Source organism: Haliotis rubra, unplaced genomic scaffold (genome assembly GCF_003918875.1).
Source record: "Haliotis rubra isolate DU_JTF1 unplaced genomic scaffold, ASM391887v1 Scf159, whole genome shotgun sequence".
Taxonomy (NCBI): Eukaryota; Metazoa; Mollusca; class Gastropoda; order Lepetellida; family Haliotidae; genus Haliotis; species Haliotis rubra.
This window is the reverse complement of record NW_025765547.1, coordinates 1,376,713-1,402,472: the sequence shown is the minus strand read 5'-3', so window position 1 is coordinate 1,402,472 and position 25,760 is coordinate 1,376,713. Positions and strand designations below refer to the sequence as shown.

General features: G+C 40.3%; 1 protein-coding gene across 8 annotated transcripts in view; it reads right to left on the bottom strand.

The window, feature by feature from the left end:
• The window catches only part of LOC124271257 (serine-rich adhesin for platelets-like), a 29,979-nt gene extending 4,491 nt beyond the window's left edge, over window positions 1-25,488 (bottom strand). Inside the window, exons 1-14 of one of the 8 annotated variants that reach the window (XM_046706357.1) lie at window positions 25,324-25,472; window positions 22,800-22,989; window positions 20,603-20,656; window positions 20,231-20,302; window positions 19,800-19,868; window positions 15,882-15,938; window positions 12,484-12,540; window positions 10,362-10,637; window positions 6,949-7,031; window positions 6,226-6,561; window positions 5,831-5,900; window positions 4,522-4,661; window positions 4,305-4,353; window positions 3,327-3,429 (exon numbers count right to left, since the gene is read on the bottom strand). In XM_046706357.1, coding sequence (XP_046562313.1) covers window positions 3,327-3,429; window positions 4,305-4,353; window positions 4,522-4,661; window positions 5,831-5,900; window positions 6,226-6,561; window positions 6,949-7,031; window positions 10,362-10,637; window positions 12,484-12,540; window positions 15,882-15,938; window positions 19,800-19,868; window positions 20,231-20,302; window positions 20,603-20,656; window positions 22,800-22,962 — 1,529 coding nt within the window. In that variant the 5' untranslated portion in view covers window positions 22,963-22,989; window positions 25,324-25,472. Of the gene's footprint in view, window positions 1-3,326; window positions 3,430-4,304; window positions 4,354-4,521; window positions 4,662-5,830; window positions 5,901-6,225; window positions 6,562-6,948; window positions 7,032-7,138; window positions 9,155-10,361; window positions 10,638-12,483; window positions 12,679-12,711; window positions 13,173-15,881; window positions 15,939-19,799; window positions 20,657-22,799; window positions 22,990-25,323 lie in introns of those variants that run through there. The other 7 variants (XM_046706353.1, XM_046706352.1, XM_046706354.1 and 4 more) reach the window with 7 other exon arrangements.
• Between the last annotated feature and the right edge of the window lie 272 nt (window positions 25,489-25,760).

The window sequence follows — 25,760 nt, the reverse complement described above, 5'->3', positions numbered from 1 at the left end:
ACCTTGCCCATCATTGTTATAAATAACTACCTGCCCATCAATGTAGTATCCACCCACCTAGCCCATCATTGTTTTAAATAACCACCCTGCCCATCAATGTAGTATCCACCCACCTAGCCCATTATTGATATAAATAACTACCCGGCCCATCAATGTATTATCCACCCACCTAGCCCATCATTGTTATAAATAACTACCTGCCCATCAATGTAGTATCAACTCAACTAGCCCATCATTGATATAAATAACTACCCGGCCCATCAATGTATTATCCACCCACCTAGCCCATTATTGATATAAATAACCACCCTGCCCATCAATGTAGTATCCACCCACCTAGCCCATTATTGATATAAATAACTACCCGGCCCATCAATGTATTATCCACCCACCTAGCCCATCATTGATATAAATAACCACCCTGCCCATCAATGTAGTATCCACCCACCTAGCCCATTATTGATATAAATAACTACCCTGCCCATCAATGTAGTATCCACCCACCTAGCCCATTATTGATATAAATAACCACCCGGCCCATCAATGTAGTATCCACCCACCTAGCCCATCATTGTTATAAATAACTACCTGCCCATCAATGTAGTATCAACTCAACTAGCCCATCATTGATATAAATAACTACCCGGCCCATCAATGTATTATCCACCCACCTAGCCCATTATTGATATAAATAACCACCCTGCCCATCAATGTAGTATCCACCCACCTAGCCCATTATTGATATAAATAACTACCCGGCCCATCAATGTATTATCCACCCACCTAGCCCATTATTGATATAAATAACCACCCTGCCCATCAATGTAGTATCCACCCACCTAGCCCATCATTGATATAAATAACTACCCGGCCCATCAATGTATGATCCACCCACCTTGCCCATCATTGATATAAATAACCACCCTGCCCATCAATGTAGTATCCACCCACCTAGCCCATTATTGATATAAATAACCACCCTGCCCATCAATGTAGTATCCACCCACCTAGCCCATTATTGATATAAATAACTACCCAGCCCATCAATGTATTATCCACCCACCTAGCCCATTATTGATATAAATAACTACCCTGCCCATCAATGTAGTATCCACCCACCTAGCCCATTATTGTTATAAATAACTACCCTGCCCATCAATGTAGTATCCACCCACCTAGCCCATCATTGTTATAAATAACTACCCTGTTCAATGTAGTATCCAACCAACTACCCTGCCCATCCTGTAGTATCCACCCACCTTGCCCATCATTGTTATAAATAACTACCTGCCCATCAATGTAGTATCCAACTCACCTAGCCCATCATTGTTATAAATAACTACCCTGCCCATCAATGTAGTATCAACTCACCTAGCCCATCATTGTTATAAATAACTACCCTGCCCATCAATGTAGTATCAACTCACCTAGCCCATCATTGTTATAAATAACCCATCAATGTAATATCCACTCACCTAGCCCATCATTGTTATAAATAACTACCCTGCCCATCAATGTAGTATCAACTCACCTAGCCCATCATTGTTATAAATAACTACCCTGCCCATCAATGTAGTATCAACCCACCTAGCCCATCATTGTTATAAATAACTACCCTGCCCATCAATGTAGTATCCACCCACCTAGCCCAACATTGTTATAAATAACCACCCTGCCCATCAATGTAGTATCCACCCACCTTGCCCATCATTGTTATAAATAACCACCCTGCCCATCAATGTATTATCCACTCACCTAGCCCATCATTGTTATAAATAACTACCCAGCCCATCAATGTAGTATCCACTCACCTAGCCCATCATTGTTATAAATAACTACTCCAGCCCATCAATGTATTATCCACCCACCTAGCCCATCATTGTTATAAATAACTACCCAGCCCATCAATGTATTATCCACCCACCTAGCCCATTATTGATATAAATAACTACCCAGCCCATCAATGTAGTATCCACCCACCTAGTCCATCATTGTTATAAATAACTACCCAGCCCATCAATGTAGTATCCACCCACCTAGCCCATCATTGTTATAAATAACCACCCTGCCCATCAATGTATTATCCACCCACCTTGCCCATTATTGATATAAATAACCACCTGCCCATCAAGGTATTATCCACCCACCTAGCCCATTATTGATATAAATAACTACCCGGCCCATCAATGTATTATCCACCCACTTAGCCCATTATTGTTATAAATAACTACCCAGCCCATCAATGTAGTATCCACCCACCTAGTCCATCATTGTTATAAATAACTACCTGCCCATCAATGTATTATCCATGCACCTTGCCCGTCATTGTCATATCCAACCACCTTGCCCATCACTGTCATATCCGACCGCCTTGCCCATCACTGTCATATCCGACTGCCTTGCCCATCATTGTCACATCCGACCACTTTGCCCATCACTGTCATATCCACTCAACTAGCTCATCATTGTCATATCTGACCACCTTGCCCAACCCTTGTCATATCCGACCACCTTGCCCATCACTGTCGTATCCACTCAACTAGCTCATCATTGTCATGTCCGACCGCCTTGCCCATCATTGTCGTATCCGACCACCTTGCCCAACCCTTGTCATATCCGACCACCTTGCCCATCACTGTCGTATCCAATCAACTAGCTCATCATTGTCATGTCCGACTGCCTTGCCCATCATTGTCATATCCGACCACCTTGTCAATCATTGTCATATCCGATCACCTTGCCAATTACTGTCACATCCAATCACCTTGCCCATCACTGTCACATCCGACCACCTTGCCAATCATTGTCATATCCGACCACTTTGCCCATCACTGTCATATCCGACCACTTTGCCCATCACTGTCATATCCGACCACTTTGCCCGTCACTGTCATATCCGACCACCTTGCTCATTACTGTCATATCCAACCACCTTGCTCATCACTGTCATATCCGACCACCTTGCTCATCATTGTCATATCTGATCACCTTGCCCATGATTGTCATATTTGACTACCTTGCTTAGTGGAACATAGAGAATTTTCTGGGATTCATCTTGTTTTATTGTTTTCTACAATGTTTCAGGGCTTGTTCTGACTCCATCATCAGGTAGAACTGATTGATCGGGTATTTCTACCTGATGATGGGGCCAGAACAAACCCTGAAACGTTGTACCAAACAATAAAAAGAACATGAAACCAAGAAAATTCTCTATGTTCATCAATAGCATCTTTTAAAATGCCAATCAAACATCTACCTTGCTTATCATTGTCATATCCACAAACCTTGCCATACCTGGCATGTTTCTCCATTGTTTAGTCACTCACCTGACCACCTTTCCCATCTTGCTGATGCACAGACGTTCTTGTTTATCTATCTTCTCTTGAAGCAGATCCACCACAAATTGTGGCAGGACCTTCTTAGCGTCAGCTGCAAGAAGTAAAATGAGCATCTGTGCAAAGTTGGCTCATAAATCTCACAAAGTGATAACATTCTTTTACTGTCACTGTAAATACATCACCAGGGCCCCGTTTCACGAAGCTATCGTAGCACTACGACTGTCGTAAGTCTATGTTAAAGTATAGGAGATACCATAGTCATTGGGCTATGATCGCTTTGTGAAACGCGGCCCTGATTTGTCATAGATGTACTGTGATCATGCTGTGGATATGGTGTTTAGCTCCTGCTGATAATGATGCCCCAATAGTTCAATGCTCACAACAGTGCCACAGTATTTCAACGCTCACAAGAGGGTCACAATAGGTAACAATCCCAATGTTGCCACACTGCTCTAACACTATCAACAGTGCTATAAATAGTTCAATGCTCACTACAGTGCCACACCACTCTAACACTATCAACAGTGCCATAAATAGTGCAATGCTCACTACAGTGCCTCACTACTCTAACACTATCAACAGTGCTATAAACAGTTCAATGCTCACTACAGTGCCACACTACTCTAACACTATCAACAGTGCTATAAATAGTTCAATGCTCACTACAGTGCCACACTAATCTAACACTATCAACAGTGCTATAAATAGTTCAATGCTCACTACAGTGCCACACTAATCTAACACTATCAACAGTGCCATAAATAGTTCAATGCTCACTACAGTGCCACACTAGTATCACAATCGAGGCACATTAGTTCAACGCTCACAATGCTGCCACAATAGTTCAAGTGTGCAGTTGTGTCCATCAAATACCATCTTTAGTAATCTCATACATCAAGCAAGGGTAATGTGGTACAGAGCATAAATGTCTCCCATCTTATTCAAAGGCTGTCTAAGAGAACCTACCTAAGCGGATCTCACTGCTGCAGCCTGCTAAAGCACAAGTTATGATGGTCTGGAAACAAAGATGATTGGAGAAGTTAATTAAAGAACTGTTTGGTATCACACACACATACTTGCAAAACATTTATGACACAATTTTAAAACGTTTGTCAAAGACAGTGAGCAAAACACATTCATAGAGTCTTCTTTGAGGATTAACAGGCCATTAGGTCATTCTCACCTCGATTTCCTTAGACAGGACAACTTTGACCTGTTTCTCTATACAAGCCCGACACAACAGGTGCCCCTCCCTACACTGGCTGAGGTCAGTGGTAGTTGACAGCCTACTGCATGACTCACACTGCAGGCGAAACACAGTGTCTGAAACATGATATATATACATCAGACAGGTGCCCCTCCCTACACTGGCTGAGGTCAGTAGTAGGTGATAGGTTATAGAAAGCAATGCTTTCCTGGTGTATATTGCAGTGCAGCTGCTTCGCAAACACTAAGGTTAGGTGCTCTTATTCAATTGTAGCAGATCCTGGGTAGAATAGGTCTTCAGCAATCCATGCTTGCCACAAAAGGCGACTATGCTTGTCGTAAGAGGCAACTAACGGGATTGGGTGGTCAGACTCGCTGACTTGGTTGCCACATGTCATCGGCTCCCAATTGCACAGATCGATGCTCATGCTGTTGGTCACTGGATTGTCTGGTCCAGACTCGATTATTTACAGACCGCTGCCATATAGCTGGAATATTGCTGAGTGCGGCGTAAGACTAAACTCACTCACTCACTCAATTGTAGCATTAAAAACACATGGTTAGACCGACATGTTGCATATTTATGTCATCAATGTTAGATGTTTCTTGCCAATAGATGAACTCAACCTAAACAAAACATCCAGTAAACATATGGCTGTATGAGGGGGCATAAGAAAGTTTTTTGTCTGGTATTTCGAGGTTGTCTTTATGCTTGCACATGACATGCATTAGTTTAGTCATCTTTGGCAATTTGCCAGTTTTACCTTGACCTTCAAAGTGGGAGGCCATGGACACTCATCAATCATTTTATTGGTCAATATGAGTACTGTCAAGTACTGTCAAGGACAGTCTTTTTGTGAGTCTCTCTGGATGCAGTATTTTCGGATTTCTGCATCCATTCTCTACATTGTGCGTACTGGACGCAGATTTGTGCATCACGCAAAACCCTGCAATTTTGCAAGGTTCAGTCCAGTGACTAACTGATCCTTAGCTTCTCTACTCATGACATTTTCCTTAAGCCAACTTGTGTAAGTCTGTCAAGTGAGTGAGTTCAGTTTTAGGCTGCTTTGAGCAATATTCTAGCAATATCACGGCGGGGGACACCAGAAATGGGTTCACACATTGTACCTATGTGGGGCATCGAACCCGGGTCTTCGCCATGACGAGCGAATGCTTTAACCACTAGGATACCCCACCGCCCCAAATCTGTCAAGAAGAAGTGTCATTTATTATAGCTCATGATAAGTTTTCTTCTATACTAGGCTCATTAGTCCCAGCATACATACCTGATTGACTTGTCTCCCTTACTTCATTAAGATCCTTGTTGTCTCCCTTAGAATCGTTCCCATCAGTCATCTGGAAAAGCAGAATACAGATTTAATTGACACAGGTTTCACAAAACTCAAAACAGAATGTTTCAAAACTTCCCAAAACACTAACTGGACTGAGGGCGGACAGGAAAGTAATTAGAAACTTTCCACTTTCCCAAGATTATATTTCTTGACTTTGTGTATTTTCTAAATAAAGACTTCAGACGCAGCAATTCACTGTAGAGTTGTGTCCCTTGGATATAGCAGAATGCAAGTGGGTTTTAATACTGATCTGTCATGTTTCCATTACTTGTTTGTCAGTGAACGTCTCATTACTCTGGGTAACCCTTCATGTTATATATATAACTTACAATTTTCATCTTTGGAGGGACTTCCGTCTCCATCAGCTCTTCAGACTGACGTTTCCGTTGAAAACGTTCAAGTTCTTTTTCCTCTTCTCCTATTTCTGACAAAACATCTGCGTATCTCTGTGATGACTTGATTTTCCCCAGTGTCCCTGGAACATTCACAGACTTGTGTTTCCCTCTTCCTTTCGACTTGCACTTTGATTGGTCCTGGTTTCGTTGGTAGCCACCATCAGCCAGTGAAGAGCATAAGCGTGGGAGGAAGTCGTCTGGATGCTTGGCACTCAAGGTCTTCAGTTTTGCCAAGGCCCAGTTCACTTCCACATCAGGAAAGATGGAGATCTACAAAAAAAAGTGCTACCATGGTTACAGGTGTCAAAACCAGGCTGAAATTCTTGAAAGGATGTTCTACGACCACAACTCAGTACCTGGAAAAAAGGGTCAGGTTGCAGTCACAGTACAACAATTATTAAAAATTGAAAGGCGGTATTTTATTTTATACTCTACAATTTTGTATGGTATATTTTTAAAATGTTTCAAGGATTCTGTGCACATTATACTTAGTACAGAAATATCAACACGTAACCTAGCTCTACGTTGACTACACAATATGCCCAACATTCCAGAACATGAGGTTGATTCGAATAGTTTGAACTTAAACAGAAACGATCACAGAATAGAAAAAGGAGCTATATTTGTTGAAGTATTACTTAAAACCAAGGCTCTTACCACTTGCTGTAGTTCTGTGTCCAGTTCCTTTGACACTGTACTTGCTGTTGAGGTAGGTGTTGTTGTTCTTGTTGCTGTTGTTGCTGTAGGAACAGTTATGAATTGGGCATGAGACACACTTGCTGAGGATTTGTTTAGAAGACAAGCTGGGGTCTTTGTATGTTTGGCCAGTACTGCAGCAGGATTGCAGGGAGAAGCAGAGCTGACAGCTAAAGCAACAGGACCCACCGGATGTTTGGCACCTTTTGGCGCTTTAGGTCCTGTGGTGGCTGTAGCCATGTTAGGTCCTTTGGTTGCAGACGCAGAATTGGGCAGTGATGGATTCACACATTCCGAGGTAGTAAGGCACTGAACAGGTTTGAGGCGACGGTGGTGCATGTTGTCACAGCAGTGCTGAGTGACAAATTTGGAGGCAGGAGTGAATTTTGTGAAGATTGTCTCTCCTTAATTGATTCTGTGCTATCTTTTCCAGTAAGAAGTTTTCTAGCTTCTCCTATTATTTTCATAAAAGACAGCGCAGAACTGGATTGGGAATTATTTGTTGGATGTGCTTGTGTAGGATGTGAGACAGAAGTGGTTCTTCTGACAGCTGGTTTGTCAGTCTTTGTATTAGTGACCCGCAAAGTTGAACCATCAACTATATCAATTTTGTGCACTTTTAAAGATTTAATATATTGCTCTACCTTTTTCCGTCGGTCATGTTTCTTTTTTCTTATTTCCTTTTTTAGCTGCTCACAGGTTTCATGAATCTTTTTACAATAAACAGGATCTGCCTTACTTTTGTCAGACAAAAGTTGTTTCCTTACATTTTTCATCCTGTGATATTTATGTTTTAATTCCTTATAGTTCCCAGTGTCACAAGTTGTCACTGTCTTGCCTAAAATTACTGGAGGGACTGGAGTTGGGACAGCTTTCTGTTTCCCAAGATATACAACATCTGGGGAACTTGATGAAACCTGAGCTATCTGAACAGCAATGTTCTGCCTGGAATTTGTCCCCAAAGAAGCAGACACTGAAGTAGACGCAGATGTAGACACCGACACAGATGCACAAGCAGACACAGACACTGAAGTAGAAGCAGACGCAGAAGCAGACGCAGAAGCAGACAGCGTCTGCTCACTGGAATCCTCTGGATCATCTGACTCAGAGGAACTGATGTAAAACTCGGATTCTGACTCTGAATCTACTGTGACACATGATGGATGTTTACCTTTAGTCTTTGAAAATTCAGCAACTTTATTCTGTTTGTTGACAATTTGTTTTTGATCATCCTGCTCCATTGCCATATTATCTGAGACCAAAACATGGTCGCTTAGGCCCATAGTTTCTTTCGCACCACAAGGTTTCTGCTTTGATGTAGTAAGGCCTACAGCCTTTACGACTTCAGAAGTGGCAATAGCGGGTATGTCAGTGACGTGTTCGTGTCTTATCTGATTGGTCACAGAATCAGATGTCTGGAGTCTGTCTACAGATGTTAATTCCGCCTGATCACCTGCACCTTCTTCAGTGATGCTAGTGTCTGTATCATCCATGTCTGTCACACTAAGGTCAAGCGGGTCAATCGGCATGTCTTCCGATTGACAAACCTTTCGAGAGCTATTGAACCCAGAGTCCAACAACTGAGGTAGCCGCCTCGGTGACTCCAGTTCAACAATGTCAGAAATGTCTATAACACCACTGTCCTTCCTTCTTGGTGTGTCATTGATGTTAATAACACTGTCAGATAAACTATCAACACTATCTGATATATCGATGACACTTTCATTCTCAGAACTATCTTCAGTAGTGTTCATACTTTGGTGACTCGGGACAGGGTTTGATGGTGCAGATGCAGTTCCTGAACCGGAAGCTTCTTCAGCAATATCCACAACATCCATGTCTAATTTCTTAGCCTCATTGTCACACTCAGTACTATTGCCATTTGACTTGTCTATTGAGTCCAGACCTTCATTGGATGACGTGTCACGACCTCCACATTGTGACTCCTGAGACCAAGTGTCCCTAGACTTTGCACCAGCAGTGGACCCAAGAGAAATTATTTCCAGGTCGGAATTGGAACATGCGTCAGTAGTAGATGGTGCGGGGGAGAATGGGATGTCAGAGTTGAAAATATCACTGTGCAGTCCATCTCTGGAATTGGCGAGTTCAGAGAAGGTTGGAGTCAATCTCCCATCAGCAGACGACTGAGTGGTCTCCCCTTCATCACCTGGGAAACAGGACATCTCAGACAACCACATCCAGAGCCTACATAGTCCCCATGCTTAGTTTTATGTTTTATGTTGGAAAATCTGGAATGAGCTGTTTTCTGAGAAAAGGCCATTAATATTATTTAAAGGAGGTAGAGGGGGTGAGTGAAGACTGACTGACTGAGTTTGGTTTTACGCCGCTTTTAGCAATATTCCAGCAACATCACGGCGGGGGACACCAGAAATGGGCTTCACACATTGTACCCATGTGGGGATTCGAACCCGGGTCTTCGGCGTGACGAGCCAACGCTTTACCCACTAGGCTACCCCACTGCCCCGAGTGAAGAAAGATTATCTCTCCAATATAGCAGTTAAAATAGGCAATGAGTTGTGTGCATCTGAGAAGTAGGGTGAAAGCCATGATTTGAAGAAGACTATATAGGCAATGTATGGAGTACTGGGGAGACATTGATTACACAGTAGCAAACATTCAATAGTATTTCACAATATGAAATATTCCTTCTAAATATTTCGTATACGAATGAATATTGCTTCACACTTCAGTCACCAATATTCCATGGATCAGGTGGTCTGATTCAGCAATTTGGTATCGTATCCCATTTGCCCAGTTCAATGCTCATGATGTCAATCACTGGGTTGTCTGGTCCAGACGTATCTTGTACATACAACCATGGAATATTGCTAATAGTCCCATTAAACAACAAAGAAAACATACTAAGTGATAAAAATGTGACATTCTTCAAACGCATCTAAACACTGAGCATGTTACATTGATTGATTGAGTTTTACGTCACTTTTAGCAATATTCTAGCACACATTGTACCCATGAGGGAATGAAAGCCAGGTCTTCAGCATGATGAGCAAATGGTTTATTCACTAGACTTTATGGTTCTCCACAGCTCGAGGTTAGCAGTGCAAAGTCACTCCCACAAAAGCAGATGGTCTTGACTTGCTAACAACTCTTTGACAATCAGATGGATAAGCAAAACCAGAGTGAAAAAATCTGAAGAACCATGCTACCCGACATTATAACGAGGCGTAGCTGGACATGGAGTCATCCCAAAGCTGATATCCTTACCCTGCCAGCTTCCTAAAACTCTTTGGTTGTGTGTACAGCCTGGCATCAGAAGTCCCCTGTTCAAATAAAGTCTGTTACAAATACTAAAACAATCTGAAAGTTTAACTTTATCGGAAGTAGTAGCATACCTGTAATGGGGCTTCTGTTGGTTACATCTTCACCATCTTTCACATCCTTCCCATCTTTGCTGGGCCCACATTTTGCCAACCAGTCTTTCATTAACGTTGCTGCGTTACCTTCACCATGACCCATTTTCAGACCAATTTTGCTGGAGTCAACGCTGTTGTCTAAGGACATGGAGGAGAGGCCGTAGGAGCTGGAGCTTCTGGGGGACAGGGATACCTCGAGATGGGCATCTCGGTCAGTGCTGCTGGACTTGTCACTGGAAGAGGTGGTCGGCGAGCCTGGGGAACAGTCGGGTGGAGGGAGTGAGAGGGTTTTAACCACACAATGTGTGCACATGCTGTCACATGTATTTGTGAGTAATGGTGTTTCATGCCACTGACAGTACTATTTCAAACACAGGTACATCACAAACCATAAGCCCCAAGAAATGTCGCCTTAATATTATGGGGTTTTTTCCAATGTGAACGACTGTACCGGCATGTAATTTAAGGTGCAGACGAACCATGAACAGCATTGATAGCACTATCATGATCATTTGAGTAAATGGCAGGCAAACAGACTGATTGTCAGCGCAGTTATATTGCATTCACACATTAAAGTGAATGAACTAACATTTAACTACATTATTGTTTTACAAGACCTATATTGGAACCTGAAGGCTTGTAGTTGTCATCAAGAGCATGATGTATACATAGTTCAGCAAGGTTTACAAACATTGAGAAACACTGTTCTGAAGTTCACCACAATTTTGTAGATATTGATAGTTTTGGAAAACTGGTCCAAAGAATTTAGCACAACCATGTTGATTGCTAGTGTTGGGAATTGGTTAAAATCTCATAATTGATGATTGGTTCATTACTACCGATCAATCATCGAAAATAAATGGTTACATCATTTATGAAATTTGTTAATGCACATAAAAATAAGGAAAAAACATGTAGTTCCTTTAGGGGTTTTTTGGCAAAATTTCACATCTTTAAAGGATGACTAGTATGTTGGAAACATAAATTTCTTGGAATCTTTAAGATAAATTCAATCATGACTTGAAACGAGCTTGCGGTGCTTGCGAAATGTAACAGACAAAACCAACCATGTGAAAAATATTGTTACTGAAAACAAGTGTTCCAGAATTGGTTGTGTTCGATTATGAGAAATTATGATCGATTGCTTGGTCGTTTAGTCACTACGACCAATCTTCGATTATTTCAATTAATCGGACCACCACTATTGATTGCAAATAGTGATTTTCTTGTTGTTGTAATGAGTATTACAAAACACAGCATCAGCAGACTTCTAGCTGGTCATGGCGATCATTTACAAAAAAGCAACCCTTACTAGACATAGCAGACGCAATGACTATTTCAGGAGAATGAGGACAATTTTGTGGATATACAACTTCTTTATTCTGTACAGGCGACACTTCGACATAGATTCTAATGTCGTTGTTTCCATGGCAACAATATGCAAAAAACAACTGTTTGTGACTGAATCCCACTTTCTGTAAATTATTAGTAGAAAAGTTGTGGCAGTCCAGTGTGTTCAGGGGTTAAAGGGGCGGTGGAGTAGCCTAATGGTTAAAGCGTTGGCTCGTCACGCCGAAGACCCGGGTTCGAATCCCCACATGGGCACAATGTTTGAAGCCCATTTCTGGTGTCCCCCGCCATGATGTTGCTGGAATATTGCTAAAAGCGGTGTAAAACCAAACTCAGTCAGTCAGTCTTTTTGCATGTACTTTGCTTTACATTAATTATTACAGAATGTATACCTCACCCACACCTACAATGTTAAAGCAGAGGCTGGATAAAGCTTGACTCAAGCTTCACCCATGCAAAGTTTTAAATGTAATAATTGGCCTCTGAGGTGGCCTTGTTTAACATCAGATCAAAACCTTGTAAGCAGCTAAGATAAGACAACAGATATAATCACTCATGCAAAGTTTCAGCTACTTAGAAATTATAATTTTAGGGAGGCATCTAAAATGCTTTAACACAAGAAAGCATGGCTGAGGCAAGGGCATGGGGCAGGGACAAGGCAGAAGGGGCAGGGACAAGGCAGAAGGGGCAGGGACAAGGCAGAAGGGGCAGGGACAAGGCAGAAGGGACACTACCTAATACCAGGACTCACCATCAGCAGCCGTCTGCTCCTCTTCCCTGTATTCTGTTGTAGGCCTGGCCTTCTTCCCTGAAACATGACAGACAGTGAGTGAGTGAGTTAACAGCTCTCATGGCAATATTTCGCCACTGAAGGGGACACCATGAATGGCTTTCACTGTGTACTAGAGTGGCTACAGTCCATACTTCCATGGTAGCTGTAATATATCTTTTCTTCTCTGGCATTACCCACAACCATTACACGCAGTAGAAAAAATATCAATTGTAACAGGGTTGGGATTTTTGGGTTTTTTTATTTGCTTATTATTCAAGATAATACCTAGATCGGAGCCAACCTGGGAAATAATACCAAAACTTTCACTATTATAACCGATGCTGAAAAATCCATAGTGTCCAAACCCTATCAACCATATTATTGTTTCAGAAGTTACCCATTTTAGACTCCAGGTTTGGGTCATCATGCTTAAGGCCCAGGTTTGATTCAACACCTGTGGAATTGTAAAGCCTACCCGGACACCCATCGCGGGGGTCGGCTCATGTACAAAACATACCATTTTGTTACTGATTTTAAGGGTCAAGTTAAGGGGTTGGCTTATCTATGTGGTGGATAAAAAAGTACATAGACTAACTGTAAAAGCTTCCATTTTATTTTGAAGGAATCTTTAGCAAAGTCATATCCAAAATTTCACATATGTGGGTAATGTGGTTAAGGATATTCATTGTGTCCGGATATTCAAGCTGGTACTGTTTACAATATATTGTGAGCTGACAAATTGCTTGAGCTTGACAGATAATACTGTAAACGTACTTATTTTCGCGTGGTGCAATTTTCGCGGAATTGACAGTTTAGACTACTTCGCGCGGTCAATTATTCGCGCAATCAGTAATTGCCGGAACTGTCAGCTGTCTCTTTGGCCGCCACTAATAGCAGTGAAAACAAACAGAGTGGCTTAACCTGTCAGGCGGCGTTTATTGCTTACTCACAGGAAATCCCTATCTGTGCGATTACTAGTACACAGTAATCCGTTTACTCCCGGAAGAGATGAAAAACACATCAGTCTTATGTTCAATTCTGACGATTTGATCTAATTAACTTATACTGTATATGAAGCTCTTTGTGATTTCAAACAAGCCGGGTTGTTGTGAATGAGATGATTGAGTTTTAGTGACTATTAAGCTTCATGATGTACTGGTGAATAAAATCTTAATGAATAAATAAAATACTGCTGTATTATTTCTTTCCGAGTCGTTTCACGGTAATCTGTTTTGTATCAAACCATGTCATGTGACCAATTTCCATGGCGGCCACAACACACATTGCTGTTTTCGCTAATTCGGCAATGGGATTTGGCTCATTATTTAATTATGTTTGGGGAAATCCATTACAGCGACAGTTAAGTATGATCAGTCGTCATTTTAAGATTCCCGTTGATTTCTGTCTTCAAACGTGATGTGTTATGGTAACAACTCAGGGGCGAGCGTGGCTAGACAGAATGAATGACAGGTTTATTCGCGGTGTATAAATTTTCGCGATAAAATGTTTTGCTCGAAAAGCGCGAAAATAAAACCTGCGCGAAATATAATACGTTTACAGTATGTCGAAAAAGAAAACATAAAAATAACTGCTTTTGTATCGTTTTCTTGGTGATTCTACATACTTTTTGATCGCCCCCTGTATGGGGTCGGCTTATCTACAGTAACATATGGTATTTCTGGTGTTCCCCATAGTGAGATTTGTGGACACAGTGACAGTGTCGTCTTCAACAAATGTATGTATAACCCAGTCCTGGACTCAACAAAGAAATCTCAGACTGTTGCCTATTTAGTGTGAGAGTAACTACAGTCTCATTACTACAACAGCTGCTTTTGAAGATAAAGCTGATGGACCTGATGATGGACCTGATGATGGACCTGACAACCCTGATTCAGTTACTTTACAACAACTATCCACAAAGGCACCCATTCATCCCTGCAAACAAGAGGAATTCAAATTTGGACTCATCCCTGAACAAAACTCGGCTACTCGCACAAGAAGCAGACAATGAACATGAAGGCAATATTTATCTCTGGCACCAAATTCTGTGGTCTCATAATCAAGTAACAAATGTTCAGTACATCCATGTAATTCTGTAAACAAGGTTAAATAGATGTCACTTGTAACCAAGGTTAAACAAACAAACACGAAGATATAGTTTACTAGCAGTTTACATCAAATAGATTAGTACACAGAGAAGTGCTGGTAATATCAGCCGGTATAAACAGTAACATGGAACTTTAGTCTGTATCAAGCTGCTAGAGGCTTATATACCCAGTCTGTATCAAGCTGCCAGAGGCTTATAAACCCAGACTGTGTCAAGCTGCTAGAGGCTTATATACCCAGACTGTGTCAAGCTGCTACAGGCTTATATACCCAGACTGTGTCAAGCTGCTAGAGGCTTATATACCCAGTCTGTATCAAGCTGCTAGAGGCTTATATACCCAGACTGTGTCAAGTTGCTAGAGGCTTATATACCCAGTCTGTATCAAGCTGCTAGAGGCTTATATACCCAGACTGTGTCAAGTTGCCAGAGACTTATATACCCAGACTGTGTCAAGCTGCTAGAGGCTTATATACCCAGACTGTGTCAAGCTGCTAGAGGCTTATATACCCAGACTGTGTCAAGCTGCTAGAGGCTTATATACCCAGACTGTGTCAAGCTGCTACAGGCTTATATACCCAGTCTGTGTCAAGCTGCTAGAGGCTTATATACCCAGACTGTGTCAAGCTGCTAGAGGCTTATATACCCAGACTGTGTCAAGCTGCTAGAGGCTTATATACCCAGACTGTGTCAAGCTGCTAGAGGCTTATATACCCAGACTGTGTCAAGCTGCTAGAGGCTTATATACCCAGACTGTGTCAAGCTGCTAGAGGCTTATATACCCAGACTGTGTCAAGTTGCCAGAGGCTTATATACCCAGACTGTGTCAAGTTGCCAGAGGCTTATATACCCAGACTTTGAACAATATTTCAGTAACATCACAGCGGGTCAGTGTGATGTGGAAGGAAATCCCAAAATAATGCAGGCGTTAGATCCATCCCCACCCATCTAATGCTGACAAACCTAGCAATGATGAGGGCAAATCTGAGATCACAGGTTCCTGTCACACGTAAGGGACACAACTCTGTACCATGTTTTGCCACACATCAGACAATTGCGCCACCTGTGTTCCCTGTAAAAGATGCTTAAAATGGAAAGTCTTGAAGTCGAAATGGCAGTACTAATCTACATGACAGACATGTCCATCTGTAAGCTTCCATAAACATTCTGCTCGCAAAAAGCTCAACATGGAGAACATGTGAACAAAACAACAATAAACAGCAACAGTGCAACATGTGAACGCCATGCAAATGGTGGTTTCTGCAGGACAAACCTTTCCTGGCTGGAGGCATGGTCTTTTTTGACCGACCTTTTCTTAGTCCTTTAGTATCTGCATAATTACAAAGGATAACATGTACTCTCCATGATTTATAGTTGATAAATTCAATAATCAATAATTGTAGCTGAAGAATGAGTCTGTCAGGTTTGTGAGTGAGTGATTAGCAAATGTTGAATGATTTTGGTCCCTTCACAAAGATACATTGATCTACTGACTGACTGAGATACATTGATCTACTGACTGACTGAGTTTGGTGAAGAACCCAGGTCTTCGCCGTGACGAGCCAATGCTTCAACCATTAGGCTACCCCACAGCCCCCTACATTGATCTAACAGTAGCAGTGCAACGATACAACGGGTTGCAATATAGTATACATATCTTCATACTATGGATGCAATACAATTCATATGCCAATACGGTACATTGTAGGACAGAAACCTTTCAGCTTGAATGTGGTGAATCTCATGTTATTTATTGCCAATGGTGAAATACTAGGAAATCCACAAAAGCAGTGTGTCGAACAGTTCCATAAACATTCTAAATCTTATCATTCACACAATTTCATACCAGCGTAACTTGTAATGCATCGTGACCACTAATTTTAGTTTGTTATAAGGCTAAATAAAAAAAATGTTGTGGTTCCGATTACACCTATTTAAAACTTAGGGTAGGTAGGTAGGAATTTATATTTTTTTACATATTTTTTTTTAGAAGTAAAGTACAAACTAATAACACATTTATCAATGTGGAAAATTGTTTATTTAATCAAGCTTGCGGACATCTTGTCGACTTTCTCTATCAGAATGACCGATGTCTGTCGGTGCCGGGAAAAAACATTGGTATCGGAAAGCTTATCTTATTCATACCACTTAAAAAAAATAGGGTCGGCACCAGAATTCAACATTTTTTTTTAGGCCTAACCCGTGAAGGTCCTGGTTAGAATATTGATCTTCCAGTAACCCATGCAAATTTTAAACAGTATCTGTTCGCATCCAAAAATGTCTATCACCCAATTCTCACATTTAAAGATAAATTTAAAAGAAAATAAATAAATGAAGCAAAAAAAACAATTGAAATCTACAAGGAATCTGTTTTTTGTCATGTTCTACACCTGAAACATCCAACTGTACCCAGAAACAGAGATAGGTCACTGAACAAGGAAATGTATGTACAGAGAGTTCATAATTAGAAGACACCCTCGTATCGGTATACAATACTGAAACATCCAACTCTACCCAGAAACAGAGATAGGTCACTGAACAAGGAAGTGTATTGACAGAGAGTTCATAATTAGAAAACACCCTCAGTATGTATTGACTGAGAGTTCATAATTAAAAGTATACAATACTGAAACATCCAACTCTACCCAGAAACAGAGATAGGTCACTGAACAAGGAAGTGTATTGACAGAGAGTTCATAATTAGAAGACACCCTCGTATCGGTATACAATACTGAAACATCCAACTGTACCCAGAAACAGAGATAGGTCACTGAACAAGGAAGTGTATTGACAGAGAGTTCATAATTAGAAGACACCCTTGTATCGGTATACAATACTGAAACATCCAAATCTACCCAGAAACAGAGATAGGTCACTGAACAAGGAAGTGTATTGACAGAGAGTTCATAATTAGAAGACACCCTCGTATCGGTATACAATACTGAAACATCCAACTCTACCCAGAAACAGAGATAGGTCACTGAACAAGGAAGTGTATTGACTGAGAGTTCATAATTAGAAGACACCCTCGTATCGGTATACAATACTGAAACATCCAACTCTACCCAGAAACAGAGATAGGTCATTGAACAAGGAAGTGTATTGACAGAGAGTTCATAATTAGAAGACACCCTTGTATCGGTATACAATACTGAAACATCCAACTCTACCCAGAAACAGAGATAGGTCACTGAACAAGGAAGTGTATTGACAGAGAGTTCATAATTAGAAGACATCCCTCGTGTCGGGATACACTACTGAAACATTCAACTCTACCCAGAAACAGAGATAGGTCACTGAACAAGGAAGTGTATTGACAGAGAGTTCATAATTAGAAGACATCCCTCGTGTCGGTATACAATACTGAAACATCCAACTCTACCCAGAAACAGAGATAGGTCACTGAACAAGGAAGTGTATTGACAGAGAGAGTTCATAATTAGAAGACATCCTCGTATCGGTATACAATACTGAAACATCCATCTCTACCCAGAAACAGAGATAGGTCATTGAACAAGGAAGTGTATTGACAGAGAGTTCATAATTAGAAGACATCCTCGTATCGGTATACAATACTGAAACATCCAACTCTACCCAGAAACAGAGATAGGTCATTGAACAAGGAAGTGTATTGACAGAGAGTTCATAATGAGAAGACACCCTCAGTATCGGGGATACAATACTGAAACATCCAACTCTACCCAGAAACAGAGATAGGTCACTGAACAAGGAAGTGTATTGACAGAGAGTTCATAATTAGAAGACACCCTCGTATCGGGTATACAATACTGAAACATCCAACTGTACCCAGAAACAGAGATAGGTCATTGAACAAGGAAGTGTATTGACAGAGAGTTCATAATTAGAAGACACCCTCAGTATCGGTATACAATACTGAAACATCCAACACTACCCAGAAACAGAGATAGGTCACTGAATAAGGAAGTGTATTGACAAAGAGTTATAATTAGAAGACACCCTCGTATCGGTATACAATACTGAAACATCCAAATCTACCCAGGAACAGAGATAGGTCACTGAAGAAGGAAGTGTATTGTCAGAGAGTTCATAATTAGAAGACACCCTCGTATCGGGGATACAATACTGAAACATCCAACTCTACCCAGAAACAGAGATAGGTCACTGAACAAGGAAGTGTATTGACAGAGAGTTCATAATTAGAAGACACCCTCGTATCGGTATACAATACTGAAACATCCAACTCTACCCAGAAACAGAGATAGGTCACTGAACAAGGAAGTGTATTGACAGAGAGTTCATAATTAGAAGACACCCTCGTATCGGTATACAATACTGAAACATCCAACTCTACCCAGAAACAGAGATAGGTCACTGAACAAGGAAGTGTATTGACTGAGAGTTCATAATTAGAAAACACCCTCGTATCGGAAACATCCAACTCTACCCAGAAACAGAGATATCACTGAACAATATTGACTGAGAGTTCATAATTAGAAAACATCCATACAATACTGAAACATCTAACTCTAGAAACAGAGATAGGTCACTGAACAAGGAAGTGTATTGACAGAGAGTTCATAATTAGAAAACACCCTTCGTATCGGTATACAATACTGAAACATCCAACTCTACCCAGAAACAGAGATAGGTCACTGAACAAGGAAGTGTATTGACAGAGAGTTCATAATTAGAAGACACCCTCGTATCGGTATACAATACTGAAACATCCAACTCTACCCAGAAACAGAGATAGGTCACTGAACAAGGAAGTGTATTGACAGAGAGTTCATAATTAGAAGACACCCTCGTATCTGGATACACTACTGTATCGCTACACCACAACTTAACAAATGTCTAACATGACAAATAATGTAGCACGTGTTTCAGACCTCACTTCTTAAAACTACCATTTTCAGCCACCTGTCACATAATCCTTATCGTTATTTAATCCGACACTCAGCAATATTCCAGCTGTAGCATGGAGGAATGTCAATAATTAAGTCTTGGCCAGGCAATCTGGCCACTGATTCTATTATTGAGTACACACATCAATGCTCTCAGGTACAATGAAAAGAAATCAAGCAAATGACGGAGTCTGGCCACTCAATACATTTGGTCATCTGTTAAGACCAGCGTCACTTGCTGGTGACCAATCTCGATCTGAATCCCTACGAGGTTTTCAACACAGGTGAACTATTCAGCCGCAAACCTGCTTTTCTGCTGTTGTCTTTTCTCGTCAGAGATCGTGTAATTCTTCTCTCGCATATCATACGCTTTCCTGAAAATTACCCATCAACATCTTTCAACAGTATTATTTGGAAGATCATTTGTTCATGAGGGTCATACACAGGACCCATGTGGAATCTTTGGAATGAAAACAATAATTATTATTGCTTTACGCCACATCTCTTTCTTTTGATGCCATGGTTACAGATCATGAAAATTATAAAAGAATTACATGGTTTCCACTGCATATGGATATTCATGGTTCACTGTTACCATGGTTACCTAATTTAATCTGTAACCTAAAGGTCACTGCTAACATGGTACCTGACTTTTTTGGTAACTTCAAGTTTTGCTCTTTTTCCTTGGTTATCTCATCTTATTTGTAACTTCAGGGTTCACTGTTACCATGGTTACCTGGTTTTATTTTCTGGGCATTTATTGTCCTTTTTTCTGGTGCCTGTTCATGTTGTTCTTGTTTCTTAGCCTCTGCCAACAAACATTTTGTCTGTGTCTAGTTCTACAGCCATTCAAAGCATAATACACTGTAGTAGCATTAAACATTAACTATGGTGACACAACGTAAACACGATACATAGAGAATATAATGACGACATATAATGCAAACGATACCAAAAACACCCCACAACTACACTATTTACATGTATTGATTATTATATAATACAGATATGGTTACCATGGTCACCTACTTTTTACCGTAATATAATAGGGAAAAAACTACATATTATTGACAGGAAGAAATTATAGGCAGATAAATACCAGGGTTACCTGCAATAGTGGTTCCCTGCTTGGCAACTTTAAGTCTCTTTTCTGCAGCTTGTTCTGAAAGCAGATATCCATCATTATCATAAAGCGTAATGTTAAAAGACAAGGGACTGATTAATTGAAGTCTAAATATGGATGTCGTGGTGGTGGAGTGGATAGATGGCTGACTTTGTGTGCTGGCGATTAGGAGTGTGGGTTTGAATCCCCGATGAGACTCAACTAAAGTACCAGAATGTGTACTTCACTGAGAAAGTGTAATTCCAGAAATGACGTGTTATAACGCAAAATATCATTCATGATGTCTCCAGACTCTTTTCAGGACATTTAGTTTTTATCATTTAGTACGCTATCATTCACACAAGGTATTGATATTTTCTTTGGTCTTCAATACTTCAAAAATACTTCATTTCAGATGCTTGATTGGCATTTTAGAAGATGATATTTGATGAACATAAAGATTTTTTCTGGGTTACATCTTTTTATTCTCAAGTACAACGTTTCAGGCTTGTTCATCAATGCTAACTGACAATGCTATGACAATTGTGACGTCATAAGCATTGTGACGTCACGGCCAGAGTTAACAGTTACAGTTCAGTTTTACCTGATGATGGGGCCAGAACAAGCCCTGAAACGTTGTACTCAAGAATAAAAAGAAGATGTAACCCAGAAAAAATCTTTATGTACTTCATTTCAGTCTACTGAGTATTCCTGAACAGGTGAATAGATCTTTTCGTCATATAGTTCTCTTTAAAAAGCCATTTCAGGTGACTTCAAATTTGCACCTGTTCCATTTGGGGCAGTGGGGTAACGTTGTTACTAAAGCATTCGCTCGTCACGCCAAAGACCTAGGTTCGATTCCCCACATGGGTGCTACTGGCAAACAAGGATAAGTTGAGCACCGACCTGACAATTGACCCGTATTAGCATGTATGAGTGCCACCCACTGGCTCTTGCCATTGTTAGCGAAGGGGCCCAGGTTGTCTCCCGATCAAGTGTAGTGCGACTTGCCACACCGATGTGAGAGTCTTATGAGCAAGGCATGTGCAGCTACGCGCAGAATAAATTTCATCGTCATGCAATGCACGTGCACTAGCCTACATCGGCTCTTCCTTTCACAAACCAAATGGGTTTGATCATTGCTGTGAACCACGTACTTCTCATAAACGCGTTCTCTGTGCCAGTCCAACTTATCCTTGTTTGCCAGTAGGTCTGAAACCCATTACTAGAGTCCCCCAAAAGCTTATATGCTCATTGTTCCAAGAGAGTCATATTCTGCAAGAGCCCCTAACAGTGATATGCAGCCCTAATTAACACCAAGGGACCATCCATAATTTATGGCTAGGTAGGGTGATGAGTGAGTGAGTTTGGTTTTACGACGTTTTTAGCAATAGTCCCGCAATATCATGGCAGGGAAACACCAGGGCTTCACACATTCTTTATTGCAATAGATGTGACTTTTCCGCCTATATATCAATATGAAATACACAATGCCATTTTAGAAAGTGGTCAAATGTAATATACGTTATATATCAGATTACACTTTCTCAGTAAAGGACAGATTCTAGTACTTTTGGGGGGTTGAGTCCCATCCGGGATTCGAACCCACACCCTCAGAGTCAGGCACCTAATCGGTGGCTGAGCGGTCTAGGCGTCTGACTTAGTGTGCTGGCGATTAGGTGCCTGACTCTAAGGGTGTGGGTTCGAATCCCAGATGGGACTCAACCCCCAAAAAGTACAAGAATCTGTACTTTACTGAGAAAGTGTAAGCCCAAATATCACATATGTTACATATCAAATAGTTCCTTTTCATCATACCAGCTTCTATATGCCACTCAAATAAGTTATCTTTATGATTATTTGTACAATGAACTCAAATTCAGATGAGACATGGCTGTTATGTTGCATACATTTTGCAATCAGGAATAGTATCTGTAGCTCTGCATGGCTTCAAAACTATTGACAAATTGATGTCTTTCAGTGGCATTTAGAAGTTGTACACTGATGTCCCAAGATATTTTTATGGATTAAACTTCTTTTTAATTTATTTTATAAAAATTAAAATTAAAAATAAAAGAAGTTTAATCCATAAAAATATCTTGGATATTGACAAATTGTAAGGAAAGAAGCATGTCAACTACAGCCATGGTGCAGCACTGAAGACATGAATACCGGTAATTGCAACATCACAAACTTCACCAACCTCCTTCTAGGATCTGGTTGACACATCGGACAATCAGCTTGTCTTCCGTAAGAGATCCACAATCATTCTCCAGTGCGATGACGATATCAGACAACATATCTTCACAATGGTTTGGAAAGATGGCTTTCAGCCGGTCCAGAGCTTTCTCCTTGAGCTCAGTCATGTCTGAAATCTGTTTTCAAACATTCATCTGGAAAAGAACTTTTTCAAATCATATCTCTGGACAACAGTTTCTGCAGTTTGAATGGGGATGAGTTTTACACTGTTGTGTTGTGTTTACAGAGTTGTGTTTAACACTATGAACAGCATTCCAGTTTAATACTAAACAAAAATAGTGTGGTGTTGTGAACATTTAAAGGGATATTTTGTTGTAGTGAAGACTGATTATATTTAAATGGTTACAATATGAATACAATCATGATCCCTGACTAGTTTAGTTAAAAATATTACATGTCTTGTGGGAAGAAAACCCAAGGTGACGTTATGGTTCTGACAAAGCAACAGTGATAACCAGGGAGAAAAAGGGAATGAGAGTGTGGTTGTAACTGATTAAAATAGAACATTATTTAGCTCCACAAATGTCAAGAACAATTCTTAAGGGCAGCAATTTCTTTGTTGTCCATATAGAACATTCTGGGGTACTTCTTGCCCATTTGAAAGGGGAATGATTCATGGGCAAGATGCCGCCCTGAAATGTGATGTGTGGACATTATACAAGCTGTTACCCATAATGCTTCCTGTTGTGATTACATTCAATTTCTAAATGCCATTACACTCCCTAAACAATTTCCATTTAATTCTTTGACTTTTGACAAGAACAATAGAACAACACTTTGTGTTTCAAAACGATAGTATCAATATTGGTGATGTTGAATTTACACTGTCATGTGTGTTTGCTCTTCCCTGTGCTATACATCAAACACTGATGAAAAAATGGAGAAATATATATATGGTGATATAACAATTAGACAAAATGTTTTGAATGTGGTAAACCTTGGACAGAAATAAAATTATGATAACACAACTATTAAACATGGTATAATTAGTGTTGGGAATTGGTTGAAATCTCACAATTGATGATTGCTTCATTACCAACGAACAATCATCGAAAAACATTGGTTAGCATCATTTTTCAGATTTTCCTATCCAGGTTGTTACTGCAGAAAAGTATAACATGTTGCAACTTGCTACATTAAAGTGATGACTAATATATCATGAACATAAACTTCCTGGAGTCTTAGAGAAATATTCAGTCATGACATTTCAGTTAGTGAAGTGAGTTTTCTAAGAAATAAACATGTTTTCAGGCCCTGACAACTTCTAAGATATGTTCCATTGTCAAGTATTTCAAAGACTAAAACAGTAGTTCCAAAATCGTTTATGTTCGATTATGAGAAAATGTGATCGATTGCTTGGTCGTTTGGTCACTGCGACCAATCTTCGATTATTTCAATTAATCGGAACACCACTAGGTATAATTGATATGACAATAGCCAGGGTGTGATTTAGCTATTTACAATCTGCACTGGCGCAGGTTACCTTTAGTATCAAAGTGCACAAGGTGCAGGTAACAATAATCATGATAATAAATCCTCCAACATCTTATAGCTGTCATCATGTTTGAATTGGGAAGCATGTGACTGGAAGTAATACGTTTCTCTCTACATGAGTTGTTACAAGCATAAACATTTGTGTACTCATATATCAAAATCATTGACATTAATAAATAAAGGTACTGCAAAACTGAACCAGAATCATTCATCATGTACACTGCTAAACAAGTATTTATGTTACTTTTTACAATTAGTGACATTATTTTATAGTGCAACCAAAATGTCACAGGTGCAACCAAACCTGTGAGCCAGGTTGCACTCAGTGCAGGCACTGGATAAAACCGAAATCGCACCCTGAATAGCAGGCATTTAATGTATCTCCCTTGTTGATACTAACACTGAAATAAGTTGGACCATGATAGAGTTTTCATATAAAAATAAAATAGGCGTAATCTTTACTTGAAATATTGGGATCTCCATATTTACTTGAATACTGACGGCAAGGCAGTCGCATTTCTGGGGCACATTATTTGCTTGGCTTCAGAACAAAACCTGTGGAGCCATATTGTTTACAAATGGAGCTTCGCAAATGTCTTTGTAAGGATGGGTGACCAATGACTGATGGTGCGAAGTGCAGGAAACAAACTTGAAAGTTATGTAGTAGACTAGCGCAAAAAGTAGAAAAGCATCTAAACACTGGAATTCAACCGAATTCAAGACAAATGAATCGGCAGTTGGGCAAACTGGTTCGGGTGATATTCCAACAGGATCATTTATGGCATTGTTCAAATTGTCAAAAAGGAGTTAATTTAGGTTGTGTATGTGTATTTGAACAATTCAGCTATATTGTTCTTTCGGGTGATTTTTCACAGTGAAGAAACTGAAATGCAAACCGAAAGCGTATCACTTCAAAGCAAGTCGAATCTACAGTACAGGGTAGCTAAACAAGTTACATGGAAGTCTCAAATCACCTAGAAGCGTTTCTTCAAATCGCTTTATTGAGATGGTAATGAATATGTCTCAGAACATATTAGTCGTTTATCCAGTGACAATCAAACGTACGTAGTCAAGTGTTTGGTGATACCTTGACGTTTTGAAAGCGGAAATTTCATAACCGGAAGTTTCATCACCGCTCTAAATATACTAAAAGTCGCATGTACATATACCCGAACTCGGATTCTAGTTTATCATAGGGTGACGTTCCTTCTCGCAAACGGCCGAGGTAAAATAACAGTCTATTTTCTTTAGACGTGCAAAAAAATAACAATGATCATAGGTTCGAATCCCGGTTCACCAAAAGGTGATCTAAACCTAAACTGGGCTAAAGGGAAAACCTGCCTGGGATTGCCTTCAACATTGAGTTAAATCGCGTGGAATGATTGAAATACTGTTCAAATTTCCTTTAAAC